This window comes from Alligator mississippiensis, chromosome 4, assembly GCF_030867095.1.
Source record: "Alligator mississippiensis isolate rAllMis1 chromosome 4, rAllMis1, whole genome shotgun sequence".
In the NCBI taxonomy this organism is placed as follows: domain Eukaryota; kingdom Metazoa; phylum Chordata; order Crocodylia; family Alligatoridae; genus Alligator; species Alligator mississippiensis.
In genome coordinates this window covers 64,754,639-64,766,814 of record NC_081827.1, presented here as the reverse complement: position 1 = coordinate 64,766,814, position 12,176 = coordinate 64,754,639, and the positions used below count along the sequence as shown (strand labels likewise).

At 49.8% G+C, this 12,176-nt stretch overlaps 1 protein-coding gene across 4 annotated transcripts in view; it reads right to left on the bottom strand.

Moving 5' to 3' along the window:
• USP15 (ubiquitin specific peptidase 15) overlaps positions 1 to 913 on the bottom strand; it is a 105,428-nt gene extending 104,515 nt beyond the window's left edge. For 2 of the 4 annotated variants that reach the window (XM_006260490.3, XM_006260491.3), the window contains exon 1: positions 750 to 913. In XM_006260490.3, the coding sequence (XP_006260552.1) occupies positions 750 to 838 (89 nt within the window). In that variant the 5' untranslated portion in view covers positions 839 to 913. The remainder of the gene's footprint in view (positions 1 to 749) is intronic. The other 2 variants (XM_014595902.2, XM_014595903.2) reach the window with 1 other exon arrangement.
• Positions 914 to 12,176: the final 11,263 nt, after the last annotated feature.

Here is a 12,176-nt window from a genome sequence, read left to right as displayed (position 1 = left end):
GTGGTACTTGAACACTGCGTCAAAATACACGTTCAGCTCAGACACCCACTACTGTTAAACACCGTGGCTTATGTAACTAGAACGACAGCAAGGGCTGAGTCAGGATGAGATGGACAAGTTCAAGCGCTGGAACTTCAGTTCCAGTGAGCTCGAATGCAGGCACTTGGCTGGCAGGTGGCAGTTTGCAGGAGTGGGAGGGGAGGGAGTAACATTTCATTAAACAAGTCCTCAGAGAGTTTCCTTGGCTGCCTGGACAGGAGGACCATCGTAGGAAGCCCAGGCTCTTAGAAGTGCCAGAAACTGAAGGCCAAGAAGGTAAGACAGGTGTGGGCTGGCTGTGGTAGGACCTGTTGGGAGTGACTGTCTGTCAGGCCATGGACAGGCGCCCCCGTGCAACAGGCAGACGGATGCGGGAGCAGGCAGAGGGCAGCACTGCCGCGCCCCACCCGGGGCCATTTCCTCGTTTCTGTCCGTATGGCACGGAGCTCCCCTGCCCGCCCGCCCACCCACGTGCCCGGCCCAGGCCCAGCCACCCGCGGGCTCCCGCCGCTCCAGCGGCCCCCGGGAGGCGCCGCTCCGGGCAGCGCGGCCTCGGCCCTCCCCTCCCGGCGGGGCCTAAGAGGCAGCGCCGCGCCCCCGGAAGGCGGCGGTCGGGGGCAGGGCCTGGGCGGCGCCGCATCCCGGCAGAAGCCAGCGGGGGAGGAATGGGGCCTCCCTGCCTCCCGCGGCCCCGCCCGCGCGGCCCTCACCAGGTGTCGCCCTTGCGGAGGGCGGTTTTGAGCAGCGCGGCGATGTCCGCGCGCTGCGTGTCCAGATCCGCCGCGCCTCCCTCCGCCATCTTCTCCCCCCGGCAGCGGCGGCGGCGGCAGGGGCAGGGGCAGGAGCGGGCCGCGCTGCATGCTGGGAGTGACGCCGACCGGGGAGACGCCCTCCCCGCCTCGCTCCCCTCCCTCCCCCGTACACCCAGGGGGCGGGGACAGCGCGGCTGCCGGCGCCGGAGCCGCAGCCGCCCCCTGGCGGCCGGGAGGGCCGCCTCTGCGCGCATGCGCGGGGCCGGCAACCCTCCCCCGGCGTGCCAGAAGGCTCCTTGCGGGGGGGGGGGGGGGTGAGGATGAGGGTTGAGGATTCGGCTCCTCCCCCGCCGTGACGTGAGCGAACAGCTGTGCCCCGCAAACTCTCACGGCAAAAGCAGCCCGTGACCGAGCGTGCGGGCAGCCCCGGGGGCGGGCTACTTCACGGTTCGTCCCCTTCACGTTCACTCTCTCCACGGTGCCCCCGGGCCTGGGCTGCGGGCGGCTGAATGAATGGGGCCACACCTGGGTGCAGGGGTTTTAAACAGCCCGCGGAAGAGAAGGGGGATGCTCCCAGGCCTGGCTCCCAGGCAGCACCAGGGCTAGTTCGCAGAGCACAACGTCAAGTCCGTTAAAAAGGAGAGAGGGTCTTTAGCACCTGGAGCCGCGGTTCTCAAACGTTTTTGAACCGGACCCATTTGTAAATATTTGTGCCATACGGACCCAGTGCCCCTCGCTCCCGACCTGCTGTCCCCTGCCCGCCAGGGTGTGGAGCAGGGGGGGCCCCAAGCAGCCTGGAGCTCTGCAAGGGCAAAGCCACGGTTTTCTCCTTTAAAGGAAAATTCATTTTTTTTAAGTTGGTGGATCCATTTTTAAAGCTTGTTCACAACCCTTTATATATTCTGGCCACCCACTTTTGGGTTAGGACCCACAGGCTGAGAAACACTGGCCCAGGGAATGTGAGGCATTAGCAGGAATTGGACAATGATGAGCCATGAAGTCAAGTGACTGCAGCACAACCTTAGTGCTGCACCCTGAGATCCGTCAGTTGGGGATGGCTGGGTAATGGGACAGTTGACAAATGACTATGTAGTGAATTCTCTCAGTCTTTGAATCAAGACTGAGTACTTATTTGTAGGTGGTGTTGGTCAAACACATTATGAGACTCAGTAGAGGAATGAATATGAAATTTTGTGGCTTTACTAGGAGTTCAGATCATCTAACAGCCCCCTCTGGCCTTAAAAGCTATAATAAGGAGATAAGAATATGCCATGGCTTCAATTGCGTTCCAGCATTTATCTACATACAGTCCCTTTCTATGATGTATGTGAGGTGTAGCTATACTGAAAGGCAGAAAGATAAATAGGAGCAGCTGCCGTGAAGGATCAATTCAACCATTTTAGTGTTGAATTCTGTATGTCGTGTCGGTAGTTGTGCAGAAGAATGTGTTCTTGCCATGCAAATTCTCAGCAGTCTAATGACAGGCATAATATTGGGCTCCATGGTTAGTGAGGGACAAGCAAAAGCAGTATTTCATAGTGAATCTTCTGGATGATGGTGAATTAGCATTTATGAAGTCTGAGGTGATTAGTGGGGTGTGGCTGCAGTGTTTGAATGTTGTTATTTCCTGTTTACTATGTCTGATATGAACGGGTTTATTACCTAAGTAATGAGACTTTGTTTTATAGTGTCTACCTGCTTTTTGATCATTTGTAGCATATGAAAGCATTTTTGGTGTTGGCATGTTAGAACATTAATTAAGTTGCGCACTGATAAATGGGGGAGAAATACTAAGCAGAAGTTTGGTACGAGAGGTTCAGAAACACATAAACTGTTCATTTTGGTAGCTGTTCCCATCTCTGCTGCCGAGGTTTCAATGCTTTCGGGCCAACATCATCTATCAGATATGCTTATTTGCAGCAGTGTTTGCTTTGTGCATGCTCCAAATGTGTCTGTTCTCATTTTCCAGTGTATCTCAGTACTGTGCACTCTGCTGTGTACTGAATATGTCCATTCTCAGGCTGTACCTCTACTGTAGTTACTTCTGTGATTTGCAATTCAGATAAACATACCTGAGCTAGCTTGGTTACTGCTAACAGTGTAACTACAGCAGCAGAAAGCACACCCTTGGCTGACCACCCACATTTTTACCCTATACATGCAGGTTTCTCAGCCTGGGAGGAGTTCTGTGGTGCTGGAGCTTCATCTTTAGAAGCACCCAACTTAGCAGGAGCAACACATAGGAGGTGCACGTGGGTACACGTACACACCCTGAGTGTGGCGGTGCACCCCCTGCGGGCAGTCACTGCTTGCCATGCCCCTTTCCCTCCCCCCCCAGAGGCATCTGCGGGTGGTCAGTGATCGCTGCCGGCCACCCGCAGACCATCCAGTCTCCTCTTGAAGATTTCAGCAATCCCCGCTGGCTGCCGTCACTGCTGGCAGCGTCTGCGGGGGGTCGCTGACCCCTGGTTGGCACTCACTATCCCCCCTGACAGCGCTGGCGGTGTCTGCGGGAGCTCCCACTTCCCGCCGTCACGTTCCCACTGCTGCTGTGGGATAGCCACCGGAGGCACGTGTTGTTCATGCAAGTTAGCATTAAACTTAACTTGATTCATAGATTATAGGGGCTGGAAGGGCCCTTGTAAGATCATCGGATCCAGCCCCCCTGCACTAGGCAAAGACAACTAGGGTCAGGTGACCCCAGCAGGGTGGCCATCCAGTCTCCTCTTAAAGATTTCTAGGGTAGGTGATTGCACCACCTCTGTACATTGCCCAGCACTGAGCATGTCTTGTCTGAGTTTTCCATCCTACTTTTAAGTATCATGTGGGGCATGTTTGGGAAGAAGACAGAAATGGTAGGCCAGGGAGTTGGGTGAACAGAGCTGAAGTCATCCCCCCAGCTCTGACTTTTACGGCAGAAGCAAAGTATCAAGGCAAAAATTGAAACATTGGTGGAGGTAGTGTGAGGAAGAAGAATTCTGACTTAATTTCCTCCAGCAGGGAAGAGGAGATGAGAATTAGAACTCTTCTCAGCTTGGTGAAGAAGTGACAAGGAAAATTGTAAGCAAGGAACAGGACATCTATTTTCCCTTTCCTCCTTACCAAGTGTGTCACAGGAGGGAATGTGCCCGGCTTCTGTGCCATTCAAACAGAAAGCAATTGAGCTTTGAGAACTGTAACCCAAGTGGTACTTCAAGATGTACCCCCTCTCCAATTGAAGAGATCAGAGCAGGTGCATGAGTGCTGTGGGAGGTGTAGGGACCCTCCTTCTCTATTGAGTACAGCCAGATCACCAATGGGGACTTAAATATACACCTTTTAATAAGAGAAACCATGGTGGGAACATAACATATATAAACCAGGGGGTATAGGGGACACTACAATACCCCGAGGGGGTGGGATTCAATAAAGGTTAGGCATTCACATTCGTAGACATATTCATCTAGTTAACAAAAGACAGGTTTAACAAAATATAAAATGCAAACAACACAATAAACAATACTGATTGACAAAATATAAAATGCACAAAATACAAAACACCAAATAACAAGAGATATAGGGTGTAGGTACCTGGAGGGGGAAAAACACAATGACCCCTCCACTCCAACAAGAATTTCTCCCCTGTCACTTCATTCACCCCTACTTGACCCAGCCAGAACTTGAATTCAGGTCTCCCACATGGTAGGCAAAAACGCTACCATACAGCCACCACTGGTGGGCCTATTCTAGGTTGCTGGGGCTTTTGACCTTCTTGAAGCCCCTGCCTCACATTGAGCTGCCCTGCCTCTTGCTGCAGAAACTGGAGTCAGAGCTGGGAGCCTTTTGGGTCACTGCACAGCTTTCTGGTAGAGCCGGGCGAGGAACCTCTCCTGCTGGATACAGCCAGCCTTCCTCATTGTCCCTCACAGGTCTCCCCTAAGTCAGCTGCGCTACCCCTTTTATCCCTCTCCAGGTGACCCAAGGGGCCAATCAGGGAACAGGGAGGGTGAGTCTCTGGGGCCTGATTGGTGAGGAAAGGGAATCCCAAGCCCTCCAATCATCTTTTACCCTTTCCAAACCCCTGGGCCAAATCACTACTAGCTAGCCTGTCACAGAGCTATTTGTGGAGCTGTGGAAAACCTGCTTTACTGACAACCCAGTTCTTCCTCACGTGTTTATTCATTCAACTATGTTTATGTTCCTATAAATATAGGATCATTAGAATACATTACCAGTTTGTCCCTGGCCCCTCAGTAGTTGTGTGAGGGCATATCCCATGGGCTAATGGTTAACAAAGAGGCTCTCCCTTACTACTGTAACTCTGTATTCACCAGTTTCACCAAAACCAATACAGGTATCTGAAAGTATTACAAGATGCTCAGGAGCCCCCTTGCACAAATGTCCCAGTGACTCTTTTTGTAAAGGAAACAGGCAATAAATATAATTTGTAATTACATTTACCCTAACTGCCTACCAGATAAGTTCACTTTTTGCCTCTGTTTAATTAATGATAATTTTTTTCCCAAGTAAGCTCAAGGCCTGCACATAAGTTTTAGAGCTTTCTAAAATGTTACTGTTAAATCAGAGGTGTATGGCAAAACTTCCAAAATGAGCTCCTGCAGCATTTAAACACCATGTTTCCATAGTCATTAAAAGTCTGCGAAGTGCTGGGCTCAAACTTAGTACGTGGATGCAGTTTGTTTGTTGACTGTAACATGCCACCTAAAGATCTGCCTTGAGCAGAGCCCTCATTTTGCTGTTCAGACACATTTATTTAAGAGCACTAGTTTAGTAACCTGGAGGCGTGTCTACACAAGACATTTAAAGTGCAGTAGACTACTTCTGCTGCACATTAGCACATCATGGCAAAAGCCCTGTTAATGCACAGTAGAATTAGTCTGCTGTGCATTAAGCATTAAGTGAAAAAACTGTGCGCAGCAGCACTGGTTACTGTGCATGTAGTTAGTACCCCAAAGGTATTAAAATTAATGTGCAGTAACAACGGAACATTTATGCACATGTAGATGCACCCTGGGTGCATGAGACAGATTCTCGGTGGCAGGCCTAAGACCACATAGTTTACTCCAATTACAAGTGGTCTTATCATTTTCTCCTCCAGCGGCAAGATTTACTTACTCCTTGGTTTCCTGCCTGTAGCATACCAGTGAGTGTTAGCATATGCACATTTTACTTACAGAACAACCCCTCCTTCACTTTTGCCGTATTGTGTAAGAAATCGGAAGACACCAGTCAGTCATATTTACCAACCTAGTACTTTAGCACATTTAGAATGTGCGCAGATGGTGATGAGGGAGGTAGAAAAATCAGTATAGCAGAGAGGAAATGGAAGGGCTAAACACAGCAGTGGGGAGAATCAGGATGAAGACAAACTTGTGTAATAGATATATCTTGCGATTAACACAGTTTAGGGTTTTCTTGGAAGGAAGGCAGCTATTTCAGAGCAGGTAGTTGTTTTGATACTGGAGTGGTCACAAACAAGTTAAAGAAAATAGAGTGGGTGGGAATGTTAGGAGAGAAATGTGTAATATGGGCCTCTTAGTAGCTTACCAAGTCTTGTCCAGAGCTTTTAGTTGGATATAAAAATATTTATTTTTATATTTACTTGTTTTATAAAATTCAGTATTTATTTTCTTTTCAAAACATTAGTCATTAAAGAATTTCAGTCAGACGAGCTTATGATAGGAATTTTGAGAAGAGAGCTATAAGCGTGACTGGGAAATGTATTCAAGCTCCTCTTTGCTGGTGAACCCCTCCCCTTAGTGATGGCTGGCCCTTGCTTTCCTGCATTGGGGAGGGGAGGAGGGGGCGGTCTTAACCTGTATTGGGAACTTTTTTCTTTTGGATCCAGATTGTTTCACCTGGGACACCCTAGCCCTTCTACTGCAGCCTTACCCAGGCCTGGCAGGCCTCTTTCTAACTTAGACCCCAAAGCAGGCACCTGCAAGTTTCCAGAGCTGCTGCAGGAGCCCCTGGTTCATAACCTGGCCTTGCAGCATGGAACACAGCCTTACCTTGCCTCACCTCTGGAATCCTCTTTGCTTCTTTGATCCAGTTGCACACCGTAAAGCTAATCCACCTCTTCAACTTAGCCTGGTCTGCCTGGCTCTTGCTATAGGCCCTGGCCAACTGGTTGGGCTTGCACTCTGTCCACTTTGCTTTGCACCTCTCGGCTGAAGTGAAAGCTGTCCTTATGGATGCACTTGCTGTCCTGAAAGATTACCTCCACACATGATGAACCCCACATAGTGGCAGCTTTCTGGACAGACCCTTCTCATTGCTGGGTATTTCTCCAGCTATGAACAGTGATGAGAAAGGTGGGTTCAGTACCCTGCTGTCCTTCCGTGTGCCCCACAAATACAATGGTGGAATCTGCTTTGAGATATTGTTTGGGAAGGTACAGCTCACATGGAAAGTCAAAGTGCATGATGCCCATGTCCTCACCACCTACCCTGAGTCATCTTGGAAGTGGTGCCTAGTGGCAGCAACACCAGAGCAAGCCTGCCTGGCTTGACTCACCCTGCATAAGCTGCCCACAGCCAAGAGAAGTGGTGACCTCCAGTGGCAGCTGTAGCATGGAACCCTGGTCACGTGGGCAACTGGTGCCTCCTGATTCTGCGGGAGTCCCCCAGTGGCCAATCACCGCTGCCAGCAGAAATGCCAGCAGCAAACCAGAAGTCCTGCTGGCAAACCCAGAAGTGCTGCCAGCGCTTCTCCTGGCACCCCCACATTCTCGGGGGGGAGGGCATTGGCCATCACACCCCACTTCCCAGCTGGTGAGGGCCAATCTCAGGGGAGCGTGTACCCCACATGGCCCTCCCTACACATCGCCTATGCCTGGCCATGAGCACCTTTGTCTGTCACTTAGACCGTAGTGCCAACAGTCTATCCATACTGCAAGGAGGAGATGGAGGAGAGTCTTTTCTGCACCTTTCTAGACTGACCCCAGGTACAGCTGCTTTTTGCTACCTTTAGCACCCTCTTTGGCAGGCCATTGTTATACATAGTCTTGAAATCCATCTTCTGTTTTCTGTAACAAGCAGCTGAGGGGAGCATGATCTATCTGGCCAATTTCCTGCTATTTTACCTGTCATCTCTGTTCCTGAGAGAGCCCTGGCACCCAGCTTGCTGGACTTACAAAGGACTTTTTCTGTCGTCAGTCCCCCCCTCCCACACACAGACCTCATCTAACCAGAACTAAGCAGAAGAAAAGTTTAATAGGCATCTTGGGCTGTACATTCCACAGTCCCAGTATGTGAGGCCTATTTAAACTTGATTGACTAAAACTTGGTTGCTGGGTTAGGGAATGCTGAGACAAGAGACCGAGTCAGAGGGGGTATGGGCAATGTTTGAACTGTTGCCCTGTGGGGTCAGGCCAACTCTCAGGATCTCAATATTGCACTGTTAGACAGGAGGGTGTAACACAATTGCACATATACAAACACACAAATCAATTAGGTGCATACACACACATACACACACACACACACACACACACACACACTACCAGCTCAGGCACATACACATCCAAACCAGCCTAGGCACATGCATACCTATCACCAATTCAAGCACATACACACTAAAAATTAGACAAAAATCAATTGTCAATACCCGCACACTCAGTACACATATACAGATCACTAATTTGTATATCATGCACACAATGATTATATATATGCACACACACACACTCACCAGTTCACACACATACACCCCACCTACACATAGGTAAGTTCCTAACATGGATGGTACGGTATGTATGTGTGTGCTTGGGCTACCTGGGGGAAGGTTAAGGTGAGAGAGAGAGTGTTAAAGTGTAGGAAGTGAAAGTTGCCAGCACTGGGATTAGAACCAGTGGACTAGAGAGAAGCTGACTGAGGAACTGAGTCTTGGGTTTACTTAAGATCAAGTGGCCCCAGGGTTACTTGAGGTCACTGGTGCATGGGAGGAGAGAAAAAAAAAAAGCCTGGTGTCAAGGAGGAGGCAGCCAGGAAAGAGAGAGAGACAGAAACCTGGGAGCTTGGGGCTGGAAACTGAGGCAGACAGCTGAGATATTGGGGGGGGGGGGGCAGATAAGTGGTGGCAAGGAGGAGACAGCCAAGAAAGAAACTGAGGCAGAAACCTGGTTGCTCAGGGGAAGAGACACAGTGAGGATAAGACAGTGGCAAAGAAACAGTGGGTTTGGAGGCAGAGAGGAGCTCAGGACAGGTGTTGGAGGTGGCAGTGAGCCAGAAGCAGGAGAGGGAGAAATGAGACAGAAGTTAGAGGGGCGAGGAGCAGAGATGGGATCAGGGCTGAACCATAGTAAAGCAAAACCCAACTCAGGGGTCCAAATAACAGGTTTATTAAACAGACAACACACTACACAGCACCATGAAGTTATTGGTTCACACACACACACACACACACACACACACACACACACACACTCTCACAATGGCAGCAGGAGAAAGAGACTCAGTGGAAGGGCTGGAGTCCAGGTACCAGTAAAACAGTAATATAGAACAGTAAAAATCAATATAAACATAATAATTATAGATTTCATAGACATTAGACATTAGGACTGGAAGGGACCTCGGAAGATCATCGTGTCCAGCCCCCTGCCCAAAGGGCAGGAAGTCAGCTGGGTTCATAGGATCTCAGCAAGATGAGCATCCAGTTTGCTCTTGAAGGTGTTCAATGAAGGCGCTTGAACCACCACCGGTGGCAGGCTGTTCCAGACCTTGGGGGCTCGGACAGTAAAGAAACTCTTCCTTATGTCCAGCCTGAAACGGTCTTGTAGTAGTTTATGACCATTCGACCTAGTTGTCATCCCTTGGGGCACTCTGGTGAACAAATGTTCCCCCAGATACTGGTGGTCACCCCGATAAATTTATAGGTGGCCATCAGATCACCCCTGAGCCTGCGCTTTTCCAGGCTAAAGAGCCCCAGGGCTCTCAGCCTGTCATCGTAGGGTCTGCTTCCCTGACCTCTGATCATGCGCGTGGCTCTTCTCTGGACTCTCTCAAGCTTCTCCACATCCTTTTTGAATTGTGGAGCCCAAAACTGGACGCAGTACTCCAGCTGCGGCCTCACTAAGACCGAGTACAAGGGGAGAATGACGTCCCGGGATTTGCTTGAGAAGCATCTATGGATGCAAGCCAGCGTTTTGGTCGCTTTACTAGGCGCAGCATCGCACTGCAGGCTCATGTTCATCTTGTGGTCAATGATGACCCCCAAGTCTCTTTCTTCCATAGTGCTAGCCAACATAGCACTGCCGAGCCTATAAGGATGCTGCAGGTTTTTCTTCCCAAGGTGGAGAACCTTGCATTTATCGGCGTTGAACACCATCAGATTCTCATCTGCCCACCTGCTGAGCCTGTCCAGGTCAGCCTGGATCATCCGCCTGTCTTCTGGTGTGGATGCTTTGCCCCAAAGTTCGGTGTCATCGGCGAACTTGGCCAGTCCGCTTCTGACTCCAGTGTCCACATCATTAATGAAGATGTTGAACAGTATGGGTCCAAGGACAGAGCCCTGGGGGACCCCACTGGTCACAGGACACCACGATGAGTAACTTCCATCAATTACTACCCTCTGGGCCTGACCCCAGACCCAATTTTCCAGCCAGTGGATCGTGGAGGACCCAAGGCGACAATTGGCCAGTTTCTCTAAGAGGTGATCGTGGGAAACCAGGTCAAAGGCTTTTTTGAAGTCAAGATATATGACATCAATCTTATCTCCCTTGTCCAGGTGATAGGTCACCTGGTCGTAGAAGGAAATGAGATTGGTCAAGCAAGACCTACCCGCAACAAACCCGTGCTGGCTATCCCTTAAGATGTTGACGTCGGCCAGTCCATTAAGGATGGCCTCTTTAATAAACTTTTCTAAGATCTTCCCCGGGATAGAAGTCAGGCTAATGGGCCTATAGTTAGCCGGATCCACTTTCCTCCCTTTCTTGAAGATAGGCACCACATTGGCCTTCTTCCAGTCTTCGGGCACTACACCAGAGTGCCAAGAGTTTTCAAAGATCCGTGCTAGAGGCTGGGCTATGATGCTCGCCAGCTCCTTGAGTACCCTGGGGTGAAGATTGTCAGGGCCGGCTGACTTGAAGGTATCCAGCTTCTCAAGATGTTTCTTCATGAAGTCAGCATCAATGGAGGGCAGGGGATCACCCTCACCCGGACTTCCCTGTCCCATAGCGGGCATGGGCGCCCCATGGGACTGATGAAAGACCGACGCAAAGTACCTATTTAATAGGTTGGCTTTTTCCTGGGCGTCAGTTGTCAGTTGCCCCATCTGGTTGAGCAGGGGTCCAATGTTGACCCTGCTTTTCCTCCGGCTCCCCACATATCTGAAAAAGGACTTTTTATTGTCCTTGATGCTCAAAGCTAGTTGGAGTTCAGTTGCAGCCTTGGCTTTCCTGGTCTGCTCCCTATAGGACCGGACCAGTGCAGAATAATCCTCCTTGGAGGTGACTCCCATCCTCCATCCTTTGCAGGCCTTTCTTTTTAGCCTCAGGAGGTCTGCTAGGTCCCTGGAGAGCCAGGAGGGCTGCTGTGCCCTCTTGCTGCCTTTCCTCCGAGATGGAATAGACTTGGTTTGTGCATTGAGGATCGCTCCCTTGAGGAGCAACCACTCTTCTTGAACTCCCCTTTCTCCGTGGTCATGGTCCCTTAGGGCCTCACTGACAAGCCTCCTGAGCTTGTCAAAGTCGGCTTTCCTGAAGTCAAGGACTTCCGTGTTGCTGACTGACTTGCCAGCTTTTTGGCGGATGGTATACTATATTATACAATAGAAAGAAGGAAAAAAACCCTAAAACAAATACAACCTGCTACCAAAATAAAATGCTGAAGCTTATCCTATGTCTTAGCTCACTTATACTTATCTATAGGGAATAGAGAGGGAAAGAAAAAGTCAGAAATGGTTGGGGAAGAGGAGGGAATGCATTTTAAAAGAAACAAAAAGAAAAAAGGGTTTTTGCTACAGAACAATGGTTAAAGGTTCATCACAACGTCCAGCCCATTGGAGCCCTGACTACAAACGCTGTCATACTGACCTGAAAAGGTCATTCATTTAAATTGAAACTGTTTATATAACAGGATTTTTCCTGTCAATTATGGCTTGGGACCCTCTTGATTTACACAATTAAAAGAAAGCTTGGAAGAGGCTGAACTAAGGGTATAAGAAAGCTGTAAAGCAGCAAACAGTGTGCTTCAAAAGGGAAAAATCTCTCTGACACCATCCACTGTTGTTCTCGAGAAGCTGGGATAAACAGATTGTCTCTTTTGGTTGCCTGTTTAACCTTCAACGATTGTGCTAGGAACTTTGCCTGTCAACAAACCACCCAAGTGGCTTGGTATGGTGAGATTCATAGATTCATAGATTCATAGATGTTAGGGTCGGAAGGGA